This window comes from Pungitius pungitius, chromosome 10, assembly GCF_949316345.1.
Source record: "Pungitius pungitius chromosome 10, fPunPun2.1, whole genome shotgun sequence".
NCBI classification, from domain to species: domain Eukaryota; kingdom Metazoa; phylum Chordata; class Actinopteri; order Perciformes; family Gasterosteidae; genus Pungitius; species Pungitius pungitius.
In genome coordinates this window covers 17,655,579-17,679,503 of record NC_084909.1, presented here as the reverse complement: position 1 = coordinate 17,679,503, position 23,925 = coordinate 17,655,579, and the positions used below count along the sequence as shown (strand labels likewise).

General features: G+C 47.9%; 1 protein-coding gene across 2 annotated transcripts in view; it reads right to left on the bottom strand.

Moving 5' to 3' along the window:
- Positions 1-23,925, bottom strand: part of clybl (citrate lyase beta like) — a 46,420-nt gene that overhangs the window by 16,070 nt on the left and 6,425 nt on the right. The window contains exon 2 of one of the 2 annotated variants that reach the window (XM_037489096.2): positions 4,494-4,707. In XM_037489096.2, coding sequence (XP_037344993.1) covers positions 4,494-4,707 — 214 coding nt within the window. Of the gene's footprint in view, positions 1-4,493; positions 4,708-12,115; positions 12,238-23,925 lie in introns of both variants that reach the window. The other variant, XM_062565124.1, reaches the window with a different exon arrangement.

Genomic DNA, 23,925 nt, shown 5'->3' with positions numbered 1-23,925 from the left:
TCTTCCACTCTGAGGGAGAGAACTGTATCAGTGTGTTCAACCTGACATTAGCTTATTCACTCAGGGTTAACAACTTGATGAATGAACCACTACCACATACACATGAAACCGTTTCTCAGTCACCCACAGTCGCCCCGTTCCGTCTAAACAAATGCTGTGGGTCAGGTTCCCCGTGCCATCAGCACTTGAAGACCTCATGGATGACAAGGTCGTTGGCCGTGGATTCAATTCCAAATGGACCAACTTGTTAATGAATGAACGTCATGCTGTACTGAAGAAGCCTTGCAAGTAGAGATTGAGACAATAAACTCATGTTTTCAATATTTACTGAGGGAATGAATCAAAAGAGAAGTAGAGTCATTTTCCAGTAGACTTCTATACAATATTACTTCTGCAACCACAGGGATCCCCCCCCCCCCAAAAAAAACCCCAAATGCATGCTTAAAACTACTGTGCATTGGCGTGAGATTTTAGATGCGGAGGTTGCCGCCTGCTTGAGGCTTGACGATTTTCCACAAATCGCAGATTGAACATGGTGAATCGTGTGTGTGTGTGTGTGTGTGTGTGTGTGTGTGTCTGGGGGTTGTAATGTCTGTGTACTCGTAAAACTGTGAAAATCAGGAGTCAAGGGTCTCTGGCTTCCACCTGGGCCCAATTAAAGCTAATGCTACTCAAGTTATTATTTTGGATGGATTTATCACCTACAGATGGACAAATACTAAAGTAACTAACAAGCGGTCCGGCTTCTCTTTTCCAATGCACTGACGGTGGATGCAAGACCCCGCTCCTCCGTCACACTTGTCTGATGCACAGTGAGCTGCAGACTGTAACAATACGTGCATGCGCTTGCGTGCGCGCGGATCTGTGTGTGAATGTCTATCTGCATGTGACTGGCTTGTGTGTGTGTGTGTGTGTGTGTGTGTGTGTGTGTGTGTGTGTGTGTGTGTGTGTGTGTGTGTGCGCTCCGCCTGCCTCGTGTGCCCGTGTGCACTTGCGGGCGCGTGCTGGCGTGTGAGAGGTGCTCCCCGCCGCGTCGGCCGCGCCACCATGCCATCTGGAGAGGAAATCGAGTGTGAAGTACAGTATAGTTTGGGACCAGGCTCCGTGGCAGCGGCTCAGCAGTTAGTTCATTAGTTCCAAACTTCCAGGGATTAGGGGAGAATCTCTACGGCAGGGAGGCGAGGAGGGGAGTTGGGGAGGATGGAGGGACCCATGTGGGGAGAAAAGGGGGAGAGAGAGAGAGAGAGAGAGAGAGAGAGAGAGGGAGAGGGGGAGAAAACACCAGGAGGAACACGGGACCATAGGGCACGGACAGACAGAGACAACGTGAGAGAGAGGGAGAGCCAAGCAATCTTAACCCCGAGGACCCCGGCAAGGGGAGATGAGCAAAAGGAGGGGGTGGGGGGGGGGGGGGGGGGGGGCAATGAGGGAGAACAAGGCAGCGAGGGAGAGAGGAGGAGAGGACAGGTGTAGCCGTCAGTTCCGCTCCGGGGTTTCAACCTGCCCCCCCCCCCCCCTCCTCCTCCTCCACCCCACTGATCATACAGATATGATGATATGTGTAAGAGTGTTAGAGCAGTCAGCCTCGTCTCCCCTCCCCTCCCCCCCCCCCCCCCTCCCCCTCCTCTAGCCTCTGGGTCTGTGGTGACAGTGAGCGAGCTCTAGGTGGCTCCTACCCTTTACTCCTTCATCTCATCTCCCTGCGTCGTGAGCAGCCGGCGTTGCAGCCGCGCCGGCGCGCCGACATTTTTTCACCGGAGTCAAAGCGGCAGGCAATTAAAGCGGGCACCGCCGGATTTCAATTTTCCAGGGGAGGGGGCGGGATGACCTTCAGAGCGTACCTTTTTTGTCATGAATATCCATCCTTGTTTTAAGGTGAAGGTGATAGATAATGAAAAGAATACATTAGTGAACACATAGTAGGAGGGTGGTGGCGGGCAGTGTCACCATTTAAGGCCTATCCACGCATACCCAAAGCAGCGCTTCGAGGGTGGCATTTAGCGAGTCTTGCTCCAATTCTATTCTTTTCCCGAGAAGAAAAAAAAAAAAAGCGACATGCAATATTAGACCATTGTTGAGGCCTGGCATCTCTTGGCGAACACACAGTGCCGACTGTGAGGTTGTCATGGCGAACATAATCGCAGCCACGGTATACGCTGTGCAAACACACACTGTGTAAAAGTTAAATCTGGTTTATTTAGGATTCAGCTGGTCCCAGAACAGATAGTAATCTTACATGTTAAAGGAGGGATCGTATTTTTGACCAGATAGGGAAGTTTTTAATCAGCAGAAATTTTGTGCAGATTTTCCTGCCACATGTGCTTCTGATTATCCTGAGGTGCGGCCATGTTGGATTTTTTTGCATTCAACTCATCTGGGAAGATGCTGAAGATCACAGTGACACACAATAAAGTTCATCAGCATTCCAAAGAAAGACAAGGAAAACTGGAATTGTCAGCTGTGATTGGAAATATTCCAAACAGATTACCTGGAGGCAGAGGAAGAGACTATTTTGTATAGCCTAATATCACAAATATGTCTCCGAGTACATATCCGCCATCCTCTGTCTCAGAACCCAGAACTCCCCCCAAAAAACCCCTATGGGGAGAAAAGAAATGAAGAGACTTAAGGAGAGTGGCAGAAGAGGATCCCTCTATCAGGGAGGCCAGAGGTTAATAGAGGTCATGTATACAGAATGAACAACATATATTATCTACAATACGCTAAATGACAGAAAGAAATTCAGATTTTGTCGTGGGCTGAGTTTAAGTTTAAGTTTGGTTTAAGCTCGAATTGAAGACGAATGGATGGACCGCGATACAAGTGATATCGCAAAAATTATAACTGCACAGCCACCCCTCAACTTCGTAATTAACTAAGCTACACATGTCAACGGTATCACAAAGTGCCAAATGCATACATACATACTGCATGCATGTCCACTCAGAGGTCAAGATTGACATGCTCAGTCAATCGGTCAGTCAGGAGCCTCTGGGCCCGTCTGGGCCTCTTGTCTCCACTCCATCTATCGAGAGGATGTTGTCACTGCATCAGCTTAAGAATGGCTGCATGTTATGAGCCCTTGGGCCCTTGAAGACACCAAGATAAGACTAATTTAGCGTATGTCAAACCAGGGAGCCTACTGGTCTGGTAGTTTTTATCAGCCCCGGCTGCTAGGGGTCAATGGGCAAACGCGTGACTTGAAGGAACAATTCTTAACACCCAACTAATCAGGCGGAGCAAACATTGTGTACATTTGGATTGCCTTGCTCCCTATTTGCATTTCTACATAGGAGAAACACCAAATATAAATGACTTGACTGCATTGTATTTCGCAAGTGAATTTAAACTGTTTAGCAGCTAAAGCGTTTGTAAATATCTCACGATATATATCTAACAAAGGAGACAATAAAGACAGTTTCATCTCAAAATATCATCTCAAGACAAGGTATAACCATACAACAACCCCCGCGGATTTCCAATTGACAAAGCTGCTGCAAGTGTGGGAAGTGAAGAAAGGGGGCCGGTAGGAAGAGTGCATTACCTTATTGAGTTAATAACTCATTTTTATATTACGCAGTGCGACCCAGCGACCACATGAAAGGTTACAGGATTACTGCGCGCTGTGATGGACGCGCTGTGGATCACGTCACGTGGATATTAGATAACTGATGGTTATCTATATACGAGAATGTGCTGTTGGTGTTGTTTGACTGCTACTGGTGGAAGGGGGAGAAGCAAGCCCGCTGAGGGACATTGTGCACTTTAAAAAGGGGCATGGATCCACCCTGTTGCGCATGTAATTTCTAAAAGCACACTCCAGGGCCTAAATGGCATCCTCCACATGTACAGACCACAAGCCAACATAGAAAAGGCCTTTGAAATGAAAAAGGAAACTAAATAACGGTATTTTCTAAAAGTTTCCTATACCTCAAATGGAAGTCATTTCGCTTGTTTTAAGGGGAATGAGTGGGTTTGGAAACAAGATAGAGACGAGGACGTTTCTATGAGTTCTCCTCCAGCGGCGCATTCCTCTCCACGTTTCCACCTCTCTCACATGAGACAGGGGCCGCGACACCCTCCACCCCCACCGCAGGGTCACAGCTTTAGCCCGTCAGTCACACAGGGCCTTCGTCTTATTGCCTTTGTCTCCTACAGGAACGGCCTCCAGCTATATCAATCATCTTTATTATCATGACTTTAAAACCTTTGTTGGACTTTTTTCTCTTTTTTTTTTTTCTTTACTCGGGACCTCCTTCTTTATCCCACTTTCCAATCCCGATTTCATGGCCAGGCCAATGGGGAGGGGGGGGGATGCTTTTAACCTGCTGCATCTGGTGCTTTCCCGCTGCTCGCCCAGCAGGACGTGGTCACCTTGTTTTAAAAAGGACTGATGGGGGGGCAGGGGCGGGGGGGGGGGGGCAATAAGTGGCAAACGGGCTTGTTTCAAACCCTTGGCTAGAGATGTTTGGCGTGTGCGCATTTGCGTGTACCTTTTTGCCGAGGGCCACGCCGTCCTCGCAGTCCAGGACGGCGCAGTCGACGTCCAGCGACGCCAGCTTCCTCATCTTGCGCTCGTCGTCGCCGGGGCAGTAGAGCACCGCCCTGCGGGGCGTGTAGCGCGGCGAGGGGCCCGCCGCGCGGTGGCGAGAACGCCGCGCTCCGGCCCGCGCCCACCAGGCGGAGGGCGGGAGGCCACCGCTCGCCCTGTCAACACGGAGGGGGGAGACACGAGCATGCGGGCATTTGCATAAGTTCACACCGGCACACAGGAACACTCTGCATCCGCGCGGGGGCTAAGGGCGGAGAGTGATCAAAAGGTTGCTGCTGCATACATCTTCATATTCAATATGTCTGCAGTGTTTTGATCATAAACGGGGGGGGGGGATCCTGAGAGGAGGCCTCTTCCCCCCCCAGACGGGAGCGAAAGTCGGGAAGCGTTTCATTTGCCCTTCAGCCGTCCATTGAAGTGCGCGAGAGAGACGCTGACCTGCGCTTTGCCGGCCTTTGTCCGGGACACACACACACACACACACAAACACTGAGCCACACATGTGCTAATGCCGCCACACTGCCGAGTATCCGGGCAGGGCAGGAAGTGAGGGAGTCAGGGCAGCATTGCAGCCGTCGGGCCGAGTCATTCAAACGGGACGGGATCTTTTGCCTTTTATACTTTTTCCAATTGGAGTGCTTTGCTCAACTCTCTTTGCTCTTCAGCAGACACAGACTAACCATTTGTTTGTCGGAGCTAAGGGCTGTAACTGAGCCGCGGGGGCAAAAAAATGGGCATCTAGTTAAAAAGAATTAAAGTTAAAGTGTTATTCAGCGCGCACAAGGAAACACCAGGCCGACCGGCCGTCGCCACGATCATCACCGCATCTACATGCGCACGCACAAGCAGCCCGCCCTCACCCGCCCACCCATTAATCACCATCATCGCCGCGCACGCGTTACTTAATCGTCCGTTCCGGCGAAACAACGGGTCCTAATGAGTGGCTCAATGTTTATGATCAGATACATCTAATTACAACGAGGAGCAGCTTCTCCCGCCACGCAACTCTCACCGGGTATCAGAAGCCCTTCGAGGGATCAGATTTGTAATTAGTGTCCTCCTAAGGAAGACAGGAGAAAAGGAGGAAGGGGTGGGGTGGGGGGGGGGGGGTGGGGGGGGGTCTTTTGTTGAAATATGGTGAGGGTGGGCTGAATGAGTCTCTTTTCTTGTCTTTTCGCTCTCTTGAAAAAAGGAGCAGAAAGTCACTTCAATAGCCACTTAATCCAGTCAACTACGCTTCCACGCGCCCTCCGGCCCCGATCAGGACTAATCCGCGCTGAGATGTCGCGGCTGCAGCGGACGGTTAAAAGCTAAAATCCGGTTTGAAATTGGCCCCACCCAGCTTCCTTATAGAGACTGAGGACCGTGCTCGCTCAAAAGGCACCGGGACAGAAAACAGCATAAAAAGGAAAAGAAAAGAAAAAAAAAAGAGAGCTCGCAATTATTTTTTCAGCTATGAAAGAGAGAAAAAAAACAAAGTAAACAGCTGAATTAAGAAGGAAAAATAGTGGGTGGGAGGACAGGGAGGGGGGGGGGGGAGGGGGGGTCGAGACAGCTGCTTTTACCGAGAGAACAGCGCTCAGGGGGAAATGTCAAAAGCTTCTTAGAAAAGCAAATATATACTCCAATGTGATTTATGTACAAAAAATGAGAAGGCAAGTGAAATTCAAGACGCGGTTTTATGAGGAAAGCTGAGAGCTTGGCAGTGGAGGCGACTCGATGTTAGAGACACGAGGAGCAGAGGTCAACTGTTCACCTGACAAAAACACGGGATTATACATGAAAAGATGATGTGGAGGCAGGACAACAGCGTGAGACACACTGCACCCCCCCACCTCCAATTCCACTGTCATCATAACGTGTCAACAGGGGCGACGTTCTGGAGAAACCCCACAGACGTCACACTGGTCTTCACACCAGGACGAGGACGAGCGGCACGTCGTCCCATTTTCAGACGCTGCAACCAGAGAATCTTCAGATAACAATTTCACCGATTTCTTTTCCTGCATGGATGTGTTTCTATTAACCTGCTTTAACGGATATAAATAATAAATATATAATATAATACAATGAAATAACGACTAATAAGACCCATGTAATTCTTTATTATAATACTTTTTGTGTCTGGTCAATACTTAAAAAAAACACACAGCTATGTGCAGAAAATGTGCTTTTCTTTCCTGATTTGATTGATTTACTTTGAACATATTTAATCTTTATTGCCTTAGCATTAGCATTTGACAAATTACAGATGAAATGGCAACTGCGGCCGCTAAAACAGACCAATTAAATAAGCCCACAAAAAACCCCAAAGGAGGTGTTTGCGACGCCACGCAGCGATAAACATCACAGATACATCGATCTGGATCCCCACGGGATCTCTGCAGAGTCCACCAACACACACACACACACACACACACCACTTCCATCCAATTCACACAGTATGGATGTGTACAGTCACACCGTCCCACATCTGGCGGACATTTCCCCATTATTAGATCACAATATATATATATATGTGCGTGTTCTACATATTTAACGGTCCCCAAAGTGCCATATGCACCTATGTTGCCAGCTCCTTTTCCTCTCTTTTTACATGAAAGGTTATGACAACACGGGGCTGTGTGGCGGAGCTTGCAGCTGTGAAGTGGTGGGATCTGGCCGCAGTGACTACGTTTACTGGTCTGAGATCAGAGGTAAGTGTGTGTTAGTGGGTTTATATGGTGCTGGTTCTCATTAGCAGGGAGGCAGCAGTAGACCCGGGTCCAATGGCATTAAAAGGGAGGGAGGGGGGGGGGGTGGAATGCGGGAGGAGTTTGGTGAGCCTTGTGTCAGACTAGACATGGGCCTAGTTCTCGCTGACTCAACTGTACGGTGTGTCATATTTGGACCTATCCCGTCAACAGCCAAAAACACATTACATCGGTCTCATACACTCCAACGAGAGTATTACGGCTGAGGTTTGGCCAGAATCTGGTGATACGATACGTGTCGTGGTACAAGATATTGAGATACAGTAAGCAGGCATCGTAGCTCTACTTACACAAGACTATGAGCCTTGACTGAAAGACGTGCCAGTAAATCTTTGTGTATGTTACCCACCTGACCATGAACGAGGACGTATAAAGGCCACAAAAGACCCACAAGGGGGGTGGGTCCCTTAAGGGAAGTATTTTATAACCTTTTCCTCAACTCAGCAGTTTTATGCCTTGACCTCAACAACGTATTGCTTGATTTTTATCTAAACCTAGGTTTGGCTGCCTAGTCCTATCGGAGTAGACTTCTGTGATGTCAGCTTAGTGAAGAGCACACCACCATATGCATGAAATAAAAATGCATAAAGGGTTTTGTATGTGATTTGAAAATCCAGACAGCATCACAAAACAAAACATCTCAACACTGGATATTATATTATTTTAAAACGCTAGGCAGAATACGAGCGGTGACTTCTATGTGCCGGCTCCCTGCTACGTGCAGAGGTGTGTGCGTCTTCCACCGGCAGCAGAGTCGGGGACAAAGAAGTCGCCTGGTGTGGAGCCATCACCTGATCTTCAATGCAACCCTACGGCCTGTGATGATCTGACGCTCGCTTGCCTCGTCTTCTGTAGTGGCCGACTACAATAGCTCCACCTCGAGCCACGTCTCCTTCAAGTGCAGGTCTTATCTCTGAAATCCCCCCGTCATGTCATCCAGAGAGGAGCACCGATCTTCCTCGAGGTAGCAGCTATTGTCGCTGGGGATCTGGGACTTCTAGTACACATGTGCTTCCTGGAATTACGGGGGTTCGTTGGATCTGTGATATGTATCAGAGTTATTTCTGGCAGTCCACAGACATACAGGTAAAATCCTGATGTCAGATGGTCCAGATATTGTAAACAGATCAAATAAAAGCCTTGTCAATGGTGCTGAACGATTTTCGACGGGATTCAGTCATCTCAGCAAACAGCCGAGCATGACATCGGTTTGCGTGTGAATGAAATCTATGACTACGTTAAATAGCACACTCGTATTCCTGTATGGTTCCGAATAAGACAATATTTTGATTTGGATCACATCAACAGCACATTTCCTGATGGGGAGTCTTTACGGAATAAAACAAGTGGGTTACGCCGGTGATATTTGTTTTTTAGCAATAATAACAAGTGTATTAATAGTGTTACATTGCACTATGGGTAATATGTAGTGTCTACGAGCAGCTCGCTGCACTGAGCACCAAACAATCAGGGAACAGTTGGTAAAGCACGAGAATGTCAGCTGATGGGATGAACGCAAACTGTTCAAACAACAAGCGCAGTATAGAACCAACTGTGTGTGTGTGTGTGCGTAAACTAAAGGTAGATTACCAATGGTGTCAGAAGAAAGCAAGGTTAACGATTGCCCAGAAGGAGGCTGGATATAATATAAAGATTTTTTTTCATCATGGATTTTGACAAATCTCATTTGCAACGTAGCCGACTAATATATTGACATAGTTTGTATGTTTTGGGGGTTTTAGGCAGTAACCCTTCAGGCCTCTTCCGCTGCACCAAAGTCTGTCCAGTGGGAGCAGGGAGGATGAGTAAATGACATCTTAATAAATATTCCACTCGACGGAACAGCCGTGTCACACGTAGCCACCGCTGATCGCGGCCTAGCGGTCAATATGGTACCAGCGATAGCCTTTAGTAATTGCTCCATTATCAGGACATGGGGATAATTATTTCCTGTAACTCCGCTGGCCTCCACCAGGCAGCATAATAGCGTGTAATTCAAGTGGTAACATTCATCGTACCACATGAATTACAGCAGATAACAAGAGGCCCCACTCCAAAAACAGACCCCGACGACAACCCCCCCCCCCCCCCCCCCCCTCAACATGTAGATTTCCACAATTACCTCCAGCGTGGCGGGCCAAGGCCGAAGCTGTGTCCAAAATGCACAAAATGAAAGATCTGGCTTTGCAGCCCGCAATAATCAGCGGCCTCTTAATAAGCACCACTAAATGTGCTTTGCATAAGATTCCAGATCAAATTTGGTGAAAATGAAGAATGAATAAAGAGTAGGTGGCAAATCGATAATTCCTGAAGCGTGAACAGCCTGCAGAAAGGTGTCCACGGGTGGGAAATGAAATGGTCAAAAAGTCATCAATATTTACCTGCCTTTGTGTCCACCTGCCTGTCTTGTCTTGTTTTTTGTGGGGGGGGGGGGGTTCACAGAACATGATGCTGTTTGTTATTTTGGTTATTTTCACACTGCCTCGGGTCTGAGGACACAATTGGACGGCGAAGAAATGTGTAAAAATTAACCAGGGACACGGAAGAGAGGGAGTCAAACACTTCTCTGCCCCCACCACCCTCAGTCTCGCCCCCACCAACCCGCCCATTGGACGAGTTGGTGGGCCGGGTCGCTCCAAGCTGTTGGTTTAAAAAAGAAAACAGACATTGCACTTGTTAGTGAAAACAGAAAACTCCTGTCGCCATCACAGCGATGCGACTCCGCCTGAAGAGGAGACCCGTGGCACTTGGATTACAGCCGTTTCACTGTAAAGTAGCGTTTTGATTTGGAGCATCCGTTCTCTTTCATCTCGCGGCCTTAGATTATAATCACCTCTGGGCCCACATCTTCCTCGTCTCGCTTTAAAGAAAAGCAAAGAAAGGAGGAAGAAGCTTATTCCTGCGACAATGATGTCCCTCGCCATCGACAATACCCCCCCTCACTTCTCCTCCTGTGCACATCTTCTCCCCCCTTTCCCGTCTCATTAGTTTGGGTTTTATGCCTTAATCTACACAATGAGGATGAAGTCATGGCGGTTATCTTCAGCAGCCAATGTCTGCCTACCTGTAATCCTTCCGAAAGTCCCCCGGCTTTCTCGCGGCTCACAAATCGGCACACAATGCTTTTATGCAAGGCCTCCGCCGTGATGCCCGGAGACAACGGACCACTTTTTCCTCTTTTCTTTTCTCATCCCTCAACATAAAACTAGTTTAATCCCTTTTCTGCAGAAGGATGGAAATGTCTTCATCTAGGTCTCAGGGGGGGGGGGGCAGAACGTAAAAGATCAAAAAGCTGTCATTTGTGAGAGGTAGTTTTTATGTTGACATTGTAGTTGAATGTCCAGCCATGTCAAGCTGTGTGTGTGTATATATATGTATATATATACACACACACACACACATGCATAAATAAATAAACTAATTATATATATATATATTATAAACAAATTAATAATAAAATACGGCATTAAATGTATGTGCAGAATAATGTGTTTTAGATAAGAGCTTAAAAAAGAAGGGGGAAAAAAATCAATGAATTTATCATTAAAAGTTAATTGAGAGGGGAGGTCAAACAAGTCGCTCCATTCGAGGAGGGCACAAGGGGGTTAGCTCTTAACTTAGCATTTTTATTGACTCTGGCAAAACAAAATGAGCGGGCTCTTTAGGATTGTGCGCTCTGCATTGGCCATTCAGGCCCTCAGAGCCCCATTGTAGTACTTTGAAGAGAATGAAAGGAAACCCCACTGGTGGAAATGCAGTGGAACAGCCCCACAACAGGCCACAACTGTTCCCTTATGCATGAAAGGCAGGGACATAAAAGACAAGATGGACTTCTGAGGTAGGGCCAAAAACAAAGGCAACAAAAGTGCTGATCACGAGGGGATGACACGACTCGTCTCGGCAGAAGGAGCAGGGAGAAAAGGCCCGGGGGGGGACAATGGCAGTCCCGGGCCCAAATGACAAGTTGAAGAATTGAAAAATCCACATAAGAAGTGTCTTCTCAATTCACTAAACCCACAAGAGCTGGGTGACTGTCGGCTGGGCCCTGGTCAGTCTGAGGGGAGGGGAGATGGGGGGACAGGGGGGAGGGCCCGCAGCTTTTCTCTCTCTCTCTCTCTCTCTCTCTCTCTCTCTCTCTGGTACTTTCTTCCCCAAATCTTGCCCTGATTTGGCAGCGCGACTTGGCAGAGGGCACGGGGCGGACTGGGGTGGCGGCTTTAGTCCGCAGACACCAAACCGAAAAAAAACAACAACAAACCAAACCTAATCAGAGGGTGGTGGGTTCTGCTCCCGCTGCTTCCGTTCTGATCTGCTGGCCATCTGTGTGTCTGATCTGTTTCTGTTTGTCCTCTCGACACAGTTGCGCTCCCGCCGAACCTTCCTGGAAACGGTCCGGCAGACAAAAAAAAAAACCTGAGAAAAGGCCTTCTTCGCCTTTACCGCGTAGTGGCTGCTGGTGTTTGTGCCAAAGGGTCTCGCAAGCCACGCCGGATAGAGTTAGTGAGAACACGTCCTGCCGATTGTCCCACTGCTGGCTTCTGGGCTGCAGGACAACGGCCCCTTTGTTGTGGAAGTTATTTACAATGGTAGAAAACACATGTCAATATGCACGTGTGTGTGTGTGTGTGTGTGCCTCTGTGTGTATATATAAATGTGATACATTAAATGGATGGGCTTGATTTTTTATCCATCATCCTTCTGTGCACCGAGGAGAAGATTTTTGTGTGAAACAATTTAAGAAATGAGCTTTTCCTGGTTCACGTTGATGGATGTTTTTTGTGCATTGTGTACAGAGAAAAACACATCTAACCTGCAAATAAGCCCCCGAGCGGTGCACTCCACAGGTGAAGGGCCTCCTCCAGGACGGCCCGGGGCCTATCCCACGATTCCTCACACATACCCACGGGCCCCTTTCACTGGCCATCACCCTGTCTGATTAATGGATCGATGTGGTAATTGATTAGTGAGGAGGAGGCGGGAATGAGAACATAGGTCAAACGTCAATAGGTCCCCCCCCCCCCCACACACACACACACATACACACACACACACACAAAAGGTGGAAGACGTAAAATGTACCAGTGATAGCCTCCAGCCAGACCTCTACCCATCAAAGCCCTGGCCCATTCTCCGGCCGGCCCCTGCCCATGCCCCCCCCCCCCCCCCCAAACCCCAAACGCTCCTTTTCTCTTGGTAATGTGTCTGTTAAAGCGACAGGAACCATTCTGGGAGCTGCTTGTCGGCTCACCTTCATAAAACAAGCCGTAAAGTGGCAAATAACAGGCTTATATGGCTTCATTATGCCGGCTACGGATCACAGTCCCGGGCTTAGGGGTGGGGGGGCGGGGGGGGGGGGTTTCGCCGGCAGGGAGCAGTTGGCAGGACGGCCGTTTTCTGGTGGAGGCTTGTTGTCCCAACGGCTGTCCCACTGTCCCCGTTTGCTCAGGGTAGAGGGACCACTTGACCCCCTTCAACCCTGTATTGCCCTCAAATCAAAAGCAGCATAAACAAAGACTCACTTTTGGGATGCAGAGGCATCTTAAACTTTGGTGTCCCCCCCCCCCCCCCCCCACACACACACACACACACACCGTCCCTAACAAATGAACGCCATGCTAGGCTTAAAAAGGGCCCTCTGAGGAGTATCGTCCACGTGTATGACCAGTTGCTGAGCAGAGCGGGGGCCAGATGGAGCGCACATCTGCGACAGGGAAAAAACACCTTTGGCCGCAGCAGGACTGGACGTTAGAGAGGTTCTCATTTATTTCATGCAAATTTATTTTTTTCGGAGGGGGGGGGGCAAGAGGCCGTTGATATCTCGGGTGGTGTCTTCAAACGCCTACGACGGCGCTGCCAACTGAAATCCAGCCCACGTCTCGGGTTAACAGTGAAGACCTTATGAACCAATCGCATTTACCGCAGAGATCTATGATATACAAAGATGAGACCTCTACTTGGGTGTCAAAAAGTGCCACCGGGAACTAAAAATAGGCTGGGTGACATTAGCAAGTCAAATATGAAGCATAACGCTTGCAGAACATCTGGGGGACACTGTGTTACACCAAAAGCGACGGACCCTTTATGTACTTATCCGTCAGCTACCCGGCCCGGGATCACTCACTTGTCTCTTCAGCCAAGGCTGCGAGGCCTGTGATCATTGGATGCTTAGTTGTCGCCTCCATCAACACTAGCACTCGCTAACATGCAAACCATAAAACCGCGGGGCGGAGGGGGCGACGCAGTATCACCAGCGCTCTATTCTGAGGCTGACACTTGGGTCCTCTGGGGGGCAGTTTCTTTCAATGTTGGAGTTAAAGGGGGGAGCTTACTCCTCCAGTCCAGTAGCTGCGTCTGTCTGTTTAATGGCAGCAGAGGGAGGGGGGAGGATTGATCTGTGTTTACTTTTAAGCAACAACTCGGCCAATGGCAAAGCAAAGAGTCACCCCTGCGGTGGACCCGGTCTTCATCTTCCCTCCCACCTCTGCGAGTCAGGTGGCACTGAATAGATCACGTGACCTCCCTGCCAATATAACACACAGTACATACAGTTTGGGAGGGTTCAATGAAAAGACAGAGTGACACACACACACACACACACACACACACACATTTATGTCCATTACATTAATTTGGCACGAGACCAGAACGTTTCAAACATGCTGCCACGGAACCATATGGACACACACACACAAACACACACCATCTTGAGCCTCCTGGATCACTGGGGGCCCATCTGACACCGCGAGGCCCGAATGCATTTGAAACTAGCAAGGGGGCTGGCACAGTTACATAACCCTCAGCGATGTGAATGCATTAACGGCATCAGTCCTGCAGGTGAGAACACTCGTCACACCTCATTCCCATGGCACACAATGTTGGATCATCTGGGTAATTATCTGAGGTAGAAACATGCAACAGGAGGCAATCCAAGTTTTGTTTTTGCTCCTAAATCTGTAAAATCCACAGAATTCTAGATTAAGAGTTGAAGCCAATGAGGCAAAGTCTGGTTGACTCTAAAGGTATGAAGGGTCCTTTGAGTGGGGGGTTAAACAGGTCAATGCAGATGCAGTGATTAAGTTGGAAGTGGAGCGAGGGAGAAAGTGTGGAATGGGCACGCCGAGAACAGGGGAATAAAAGGGACTTTTAACTTGCACTAGATGGGACCATCTAGGGTTGATGAGTCCTGGATATGGATGTGACCGGGACAGCAGATCAGATGGTACATCAGACTATTAGGACACTTGGCCCGCGATGCGATATGTGCCCGCGTCTGATCTCTTGCCCCCACCCAACCAACCACCCAGCCGGGCCCAGACACAAACACCGCCCCCGTACCCCTCCTCAGACCCACGCAAAAAAAAACAAAAAGACTAAAAACCATCCGACAGATGGGTGTGCTGGAGAGATCCGCTCGGGAGACTAAAACATACTAAGGCGCTGTCTGTCTGTCTGTCGTTTGGATTTGGAGGCAAAGAGAGAAACAGACATCTGTGGCCTTCGTCTTATTTCCTCTCATGTGCTACATGAGGTGTCGTGAGTGAGCGTGGCCCTTTTGGATCATACTCCATTTAATACATGGACACACACACACACACACACACACAGTGGCAGCCCAGCTCACGGCTCCTCTTCTCTTCCCTGTAAATTGCCTGTGCCCCCGAGTGGTTGAAAAGGATAACTGCAGCTTAAAACTTGTTACACAGCTGCTTCAGTGGAAGAGACGCTTGAAAACTCACTAAATTATTGTCAAATTTACTTTTAAAATCTAGCTTCCAATGCTATTCATTCTACTTTTTGGACATTTTCACAAACACGGATGACAATAAAATTAGAGATGCCTGGATGGTGTACTTCATCAAATCCCTCTTTTTGTAACTCAAAACATCTTTACACCAAAGTATCAACAAAAATTGTGCAAGCTGAGAGGAATAGATGTATGCCTAATATATAATATAATATATGATATTATGCCCTCACAAATTACTATAATTAATTATGTCGGTGAAGTGAATGCAAATCTGTGGGCTGACAAACTGCTGAGCAATGTGTCGATCCTGAATGTGTTCCTTTACTGGTCTTTCCATTTTAACATCCCAAACCCACTAAATATGTGGTCACTTTAAAAAAAAAATAGTTCTGCTTTTCCCCCTCTGAATTCCCATTGGGCGAAACAAATCGAATCTAACCCGGATTTGCGTGTCGTCACTGAGCTGTAAGAGGAATTTGAAGTAATAAAGCTGATGCTCCCTATAGTGTCGTAATGACAGAAGCTTCATTCTTCTTGCCTTTTGCCCTCGACTTCTGCCCAGCCCCAAGCCTTTAATTAAGACTGGCTTAGGCCCGATTGATCCTGACACACCAGGAAGTTTCTCGAAAATCGCACTGCCAAAACCATGGAACTATTATATAGGCCACAACCCCCCATAGCAGAGCCCAGAACCCCTCCCCACGGCCCACATAAAGAAAAAAAAAAAAAAAAGGATTGGAAGTCCAAAGCCCCTTCCAGTGGGTCCATGAGGCCTTACAGGATTGAGGTATGCCTGTCCGCATTGTGCATTAACCCTTAGCTGCTACACAACTCTACATGAATTACGAGGCATTATAAGAGGTACGCGGCTAGGGGCGAAAAATGCACTCCTAACCCCCTTTTTGTGAGTCTTAAATACACACATACAATGTGTACTGCACTGTACAAAATTGCTCGACATCAATAATTATATTCATGTTAATTTATTTATGTAGAGCTGGTTGTTTCCGGGTTTAAATTGACTTTGTAAACGGTTCTCCACCACAAACGGGTCCCCCTCCCCTCCCCCCCCCCCCCCACACACACACAGACACACATCATTAAATCAACAACACATTTCCTGTGGCAAAAGCTGCGATGCGAGCAGGAGGCCGGGGCTGCCGGAGCGTTTGGGGCTCGGTGTGCCGCGGGTGTTGCACACCACATGGAGAGAGTTCTTGTAGCGGCTTTCACCGCAACACGGCCGGCGACGACGCGGTGAGTCCGTGAGCCCCGTGGAAGCCACACAAACACTACGCGGGGTTTTTACCAGGGTCCCAGTCTCCAAAAGGGCCCCGGATGAGTCGACGAGGTGTTAATGGGTGCTGCAGATAGAGGTGGTCACCCTGTCATCACTCATTTGTTTTTGGACTACCGATTTGAAGTCTTGAGGTTTTTTTTTTTTTTGCAACCAGAAGTTACAAACATTTTTAAGCTGCCAAAATCTTACGATTATCAACAATGATTTGAAAATGCCTGTGAAAGGGTTCCAGCTCTAACTGCATGACAACAACCTGTCAATCACAAGGTAGCCCCGTCCCAAACAATATGCCCGGCTCATGGTGTATGGGTCTAAATGGGCCGTGGTTTACTAAATGAACATCATGTTGTATTGAAAAAATATATATTAATTCCAGACCTGCAATCTCATGAGGGGTGAAAAAAGTGACAACGAATACTGTAATAACTGTAATGGACGATGCAGGACCAGCCGCAGCTCTGATCCATTTTCAGTCTGGGCGCGAGCCGCAACTACAGAACGACACTCGCTTACGAGTCAGACACCACAAAAGGCTCCAATAAACACCAGAAAAAGACTTTTGACCAAAAAGTCTGTAATTGAGATCATACATTTGTGTTTACAATGTTTACTGATGGAATAAATCAAGAGAGAAGTAGTCATTTCCCCATAGACTTCTACACAATCTGACACCAGGACTTTTAAGTTGTAGATAAGTTGTAGTAATATTCCACAAGTGCTCCTGTTATTGTCCAATCCGAGCCACATTCAGTGTTTCATCATCAGCTCATTTGCAGACAAATGGGTATTAGAGCTTTTAATTATACAGTTGCACCATCTAACAACTCCTTTGTTTTCCACACTATGGACTATTAGAGCCCATTCCACGCAGTGTGATCAATGTTGGTGTAAGGATGAAAAGAGGGTGTTGTGCCCTCACACTTCCTGGGACATTCCCGTGTGTTATATTCCTGTGCATTGGTCGATGAAATGCTCAGAAACATAAACACATTGTGGAAAGTGACGGGGAAAGAGCAGGACCCCCACCGTGGCCTTTTTCTCCACTGAGGGCGTGGTGTGGGCGAGGGCCGGCTACCAGGCAATAACCAGTGGCCCCCTTCCTTTCCTCTCCGGGAGGATGGTGGAAATTTGTCTGGCAGCACGGCGACGACTGAAACCACACGTACGGAAGCGGCCCGGTGTCTGTTGAGGAGGACACTTTGAGGCGATCACCTCTGACCTGAGAAGAGGGAGAAGAGATGGGTACTTTCTCCGGAGTGAGCTGCGTTCTGACAGACGGATACAACAGCAGCATACGCATTGCTGCTCACGCGGATCTATGATAATGGTAACTCCATTTGTTTGCGAGTTATGTGAACATATCATTTACATTTATTTATTGCTTTGGGGATGTAATGACAATATTAACAGATCATATCAAAAAAATGACTTTGAAGATGAAAGAGCCTTTCATTTTTAATTCTTTTGTCGTAACAGTGATTCGGTAAGTCCCACGGAAGCAGCTGAGAGCCCAAAGCTTGTGTGAATGGGGATTATAGACGCGTGTCTGTGACTGTCTCCCCCCCCCCCCCCGCACTAAAACGCCGAGGTCACCCAGCGCTCTGCCACTGACGGCTTCTCAAACACAGCAGCAATGCAATGTGCCCGCCGGTCAGACAGCAGCAGCAGCGCAGGCCTCGGGTACGGGAAGTCATTAAGGACATTCCATTTGGAGTTAGTAAAACGGTTTCCTGAACAGAGGGCACAAGGGGTGTTGGCATATTGTTGTTGGAAATGTCTGGTGAATGACACGGGGGGACGGCGTATGACATGCAGACTGTGAGTTTCTCTCTCGCTCTCTCTCTCTCTAAAGAGCCTTCATCACCGTCACATCCTCTGAGCAGAGATCAGAGTAATGGAGACCGGATGGGCAGGCTTACACTAGGCTAGGCCAACACAGGGAGAGCGCTGAAGACGTGCGCTGAATGTTGCCTTGTAAAAAGGGAAGAGCTCCCGTATGGGGCCTCCTGACCTTCCAGTTACACTTCCTTCCCAAAGAGCAGAGGAATGCTCTGTCAGGATTTGGAAATCCGTAGGGACGGGCACGTTACAGCGTTCCCTCAGTCGATTCTAAAAGACTATTTAAATGCTAAGCTTTGTCTCGTTCCACTGTTACCTCTTTAGTAGATAAAAATCAAAAGGGACACCGCTAGTGACTTCTATAAGTGGTTGCAGGCCAGGCATCAGCCCCTTGGGAATTCAGCTTATGTTGCATGTGCATATTTTAGTTTAGCAAAGTCGTTGCCACTGATGGCAGCTAAAGGACAAGAATCGGTTGGCAATTGTTTTGAGAAGAGCTGACTTCTCCGTCCGAGGGGTACAGCTCCCCTTTGCATTTTGCTCACAATGGAATCAGAAGAGAAGGACAATGCGTCTCTTCCGACACCTCTGCCGTTTTCTCCTCTCCACCCTTGCTATGGCTAACCAGCCTAACGCAAGGTCCCCACTTCGGCTGTGGCTTCATCCTGTATTTTCCAATTATCACCTTTTAAAGGCCAGCTGGGTGCATTCCAAAAGCATCAGGGGGCAATTCCATTTGCATTGCTCCGAGACAAAGTCATGCCCAAGTACTTTTGTGCTGAAGTTCATAACAGACCGTCTAAAAGGACGCCGTGGCTGCAGCTAAAAAGGGCCACAGACGGTTTCGTTTTCAATTATTCCAAGTACTTCAAACTTAAGTTGGTGAACAACATCCACAGGCCCAAAGGTATTCCGCTCAGTAAACATGGCGAGCAACAGGAACCCAAACTTCTCATTTCAGACTGATCAATGCGGCTCTCCTGTGAGTGTTTGGCTCTGTTTACAATTACAGCTCATTATGCTGATTTTATTCGCTCTTCTTCAATAACTGGATTTTTTTTTTAAGCAGCGACGGGAATATTCTACATCTATTTTATTTAGGTCAATCCCTTTTATGCCAATTGAAATTCCCCATGATCAAAAATGCTTTTACCTTTATTGGAATGGAATAACCATTGCATTTATATTGTGTACCTGTGTGTTGTTTTGGAGGGGAAAAAGGGGGGGGGGGGGGTAACTGTTCCATTTGCTTTGCACATTAATGAACGCTGCCTTCAGGCTCTATTCGTTAATGACAAGGCCGTTCCCTAGTGTAAACCTGTGTTTGGTTTTTCCTCTCAACACAGCTGCATATAGCAGCATTTAGCTGTGAATTAATTTTCATGTTTGGATATACCCTGCTGAGGTGTGATGCCAGTGGCCACATAATCAGACTCCTTTACGCTACACACGGGTTAAAAAAGAAAAAAGGCCTTGTGGCTATTTTCACAGTGCAGATCTGTAGCAGACCGGCTGTGGGGTGGGGAGGGGGGGGAGAGGCCGAGAGGGGGTCAACGTGCGAAAGAAGGAGCAGAAATCGTCGATGGGACACAAAAGAATAAATCCATTGTCTTTGTAGGAGGGCGTGGAGCACGGGAGAACCTGTGCGGGGTGGTGTGCAGCTGTTGGTGTGTGCTGGCGGTAATGCGGGCGTCTCCAGCCCATTGGGCAAGACACGCACCCACGACCACAGCTCAGAACACCAGCAGCCGCTAACACGGTGTGTCTAATGCTCCTATTTAGTGTTCGGGGTGCAGCGGCGCGTGGCCTGAGGTTTTTTCTTTCCTTGGGGAGGGCAAGTGTGGATAGCACCTTCAATCCCCCCCCCCCCCCCCCTCCCCTCCTCGCCAACACACCCTCCGCATCTCCCTGACAGCTGCACCCCCCACCCCCCAAAAAAAAGACTGGAGACAAAAGCCAGAGGAAGTGCCGCATCATTGAAGATGGGACTTAAAAATCGTCTCTATTCTCTCTTTATATTTTGAATTATTTTCAAAAGCATCTCTTCCCACACCTTTTGGCAATTTTCTCTCGTCTAATTGGGCGACACCGTCATGGCAAACACATCCACGAGAGCAAACACCACTCCTGTGCTACAAGGTAAACCGGGAGGACGTCTTTGTAGAAAAAAAAGAAAAAAAAGAAAGGACTGGCCCTCATGCGTTACATTTAGATCAGAAGCACAAACGCAAAGTAATTCACAGCAGACTTTGTTTCAAACAAACAGACCGAGGAAACACAGGCCACCTTTCGTCCATCAGTCCATCTGCAAACCTTTGACGGGGGGGGGGGGGGGGGGTCTCTTTGTCAACTGAGACACATCAAAGATAAGCCAAACTTTGCCCGCTGTTTGTGAGGAGGCGTGCGCACGTCTGTGTTTCAGCCTTCGACGTCGCAGCGAGGCCTCTTTTTTTCCAAATCTATTGATTTAACAAGCTTAGCTGGCTAAACAAATGGGCCTCCGGCCTAACAACCTGGTGCATGTTTGACAAAAAGCTACAAGAACACTAGAAGACGGCCTATCTTGCTGTGAAAGACAAAGCTTTTTTCTTTCTTTTTTTTTTAATGCCAAGTCAAACTATTTCTTCTTTAGGTAAGATCATGAAGCGGGAGAGTAAGTACTTGCAAAACCTGTTGAAGCAGAGGCATTGCATTTCAAAATCTTCATTAAATCATTTTTTGCATTTAGCACCCACGGCCAATTTCTCTGCAAACGCCAACCGTTTTGTTAGCAAACCCAAAGGTGTCTGCAGTCATTGGCTACGCTAATAGAGGCAAAAGGAGGCAGTCATTGTTTGTTGCCACATCACCTATTAGGTGATAATTAGGCATCAGCAATGATGTTAACTCTTTTCAATGGTTTGTTTGATGTGAACCCGTGTTCCCAGATGGATGTTAGAGGGTCCTGCATTAATTACGATTGCAAATTAAAGGCCAATTAAGCCTCTGCAACGTGGATCAGACAGTTTAATAAGCACGCCTCACAATAAAGGTGAATCTTCACTGCACTACGTCAAAGGTTTTCTCTTAGCTTTTCCGGACTCTTGTGGATGTGAGATCTGAGCGAGGTTTTGGAGGGGTGGGGGGTTGGGGTGTGAATAGATACTGACTGTGTGCTTTTCTTGGAGGCAAAAGCAGGGCAGATGAAACAGACGTAAAATGTGAACCGCAGATCAAGAGGCACTCACAGAAAGGGTGGTGCAGCCATTCCTGGCATCCATATCAATGAATAGCCTTGTTATTAAATGGAAAACTAAATATTTAGAATAAATCTCAACAGCAAAATAGGAAAACTATCCATCCCTCGCATAAAAGGAACTTCCTTTATTATGCCCCTGTGTCCACACACACACACACACACACACACACACACACACACACACACACACACACACACACACACACACACACACACACGCACACACAGGTCAGGGGATTGAAACGGCTCAAAAATATCCACTGGTTTAAATTAGACCATCAAACAGCCAGCTGCTCATTTGTTTCCTGTGTGTGTGTGTGTGTGTGCAGAGGTTGGATGTGGACGGAGCAGGTTTCTGACCTCCCATGGGTGCAGCAGAGTGAGTGAGTGCAATGGTGTCAGTTCACTGAAACAACTGAAACAACGGTGGAAGTAAAGTATTTCGCGATGGGAGTACAACTTTTATACAATCGTCTAACAGTAAATCAGTTTACTGTCAATTATTTTGGTGTTCAACTGGAATTTCTATACCAAAAAAAAAACAAGCTGACAATGGACATCAACTTTATTCATCGTTGTTTAAAAAAAACCCACAAAAAAACCCAGTAATAGTCAGTTTTTTATCAACAATCATAAATCACCAAATGCCAACACGTAGCTACGTGGGAGGGAAATCAGTCAGACCCGTCAATCCAACTCTTCCAGAAGCCAGTCAGGACACAATGTGGGTCATTGAAGTGATACCACCTCTTCAGGAGCTGCCATTAACAACAAATCTTATCTTGGCCATTTTGAATTTCCGTTTGTTTGAATGGACGTGGCGGCGCCATCAAGTATTCCACTTCTTTTTTAATCACATAGTTTCAAAAGCATAGCTGTACACTGGAATTACTCTGAATGCATTGTATTAATTGGTCTAATTTATGAGCCAAGTTGTCAATTTGCTCATAATATTGGACAGCCTCGATATTGCTCCAGAATGTTTTCATGTAGTTGCACAGAGATGATGCAAAAGAGCAGACCCTCCTTAGTGAGAGTGGCTGTGTCTTTAGAGGGCATTATCTTGTTGTGCCAGACAGTCCAGTAGTAAACACCCTGGCCAAGGCCCTCGTAGTAAACCCTGACGGAGCGGCTCGGTGGAGCCCAAGTGTTGTTAGCCGTCCTGGCACGGAGATGTGGGTCATACCAGGCTGTCCTCTCCCTCACCCCGGCACCAGAGCCCAACTGCTGATGGGATTAGCCGTCCGGCCGGGCAGCTCAGTGGTGGCGACGCATAAACACCACAGATAAGGTGGACATTAAAGTTGGATCCCCTCACACTTCGGCTCCGATCCCCTTGTCTCAGGGGTCGTGGCCAGGTTAAGGGGAGGACAGTGCCGCTGTGAGTCCCATCATATCTGCTCCCGGGGTTTTCACACCGCGGAGCCGGATGGGTCCCAACCAAGCACCTTAGTGACATTGTGATGAGAGCTGATGTCACTGGAGACACACGCGCCACTGTTTGACTTAATGCAACATGTGACACAGCTGGCAACCCTGGATGGACATGGGGTTGATAAAAAAAATAAAGAGTCCTGCATGGCCAACCTTTTTGCTCTGGAAAGATGTAAACAAACAGGTTGGTTTTCCCCCAGCGAGCATTTCTTTGGAGGGTGGAGGGGGAACCTTGGCCACTGCTATTCTGTGTTAAATCACAGATCTAAATGGGATTAAGCAGGTTGGAATGCCAGGGTAATCACTCATTCAACAGCAGCGTGGAGACAAGGCCTCCTTAAGGAGAAGGGGTGTGGTGGGGGGGGGTATATAGCCGAGAGCTTTGATTACTGCTCCGTCTTAAAACCCGCATCCGATGAGTAAAGACGTGCAAAGGTTCCTCCCCCCCACATTTACTAGGCCGGTCGACCTCCTGTGTTCCTGTAAATAAGTGATGTCACAGCGCTTAATGATGCCCAGACTAGACTCAGCAAAGTCCTGAAAGAAAACACGCGCACACACACACACACACACACACACGCACGCACACACTTCCCGTCAAGTCAACAAAGAATCACTTTTTGTGCCTTTTCCCCCGTGGGACGGTTAATGCTGAAGCAGCAAACACAGTCGAGGGTATTCCCTCTTTCATTTTATGAAGTCGGTAATTTCAGTTCACCCTTGGTGGGGGGAGGGAGGGGGGGGGGGGGGGGGGGGGTTCTCAGCTGTGGATCGACAGCTCTGTCGCTAAAGATGATGTTCAGATGGAGAGTTGTCGTTTTAATCCGTTGATTTCTCCTGCTCTCAGGCTGGTGGGGACAGTTGTTTCCCGCTGCTACGTATTAAAAAAAAAGGCCCATCATAAAGCACGACTAGAGGAAACAGGATAAGCGCTTGAGCCAAGGCAGTAAAAAGCTCTCTGGAAACTTGAAAGCCACACAAATGAAGTCTGCGTCTGCCATCTGGAAACAATAAACAAACAAAACCCAGCAGCCAAACAAATACCGAGAGAGAGAGAGAAAG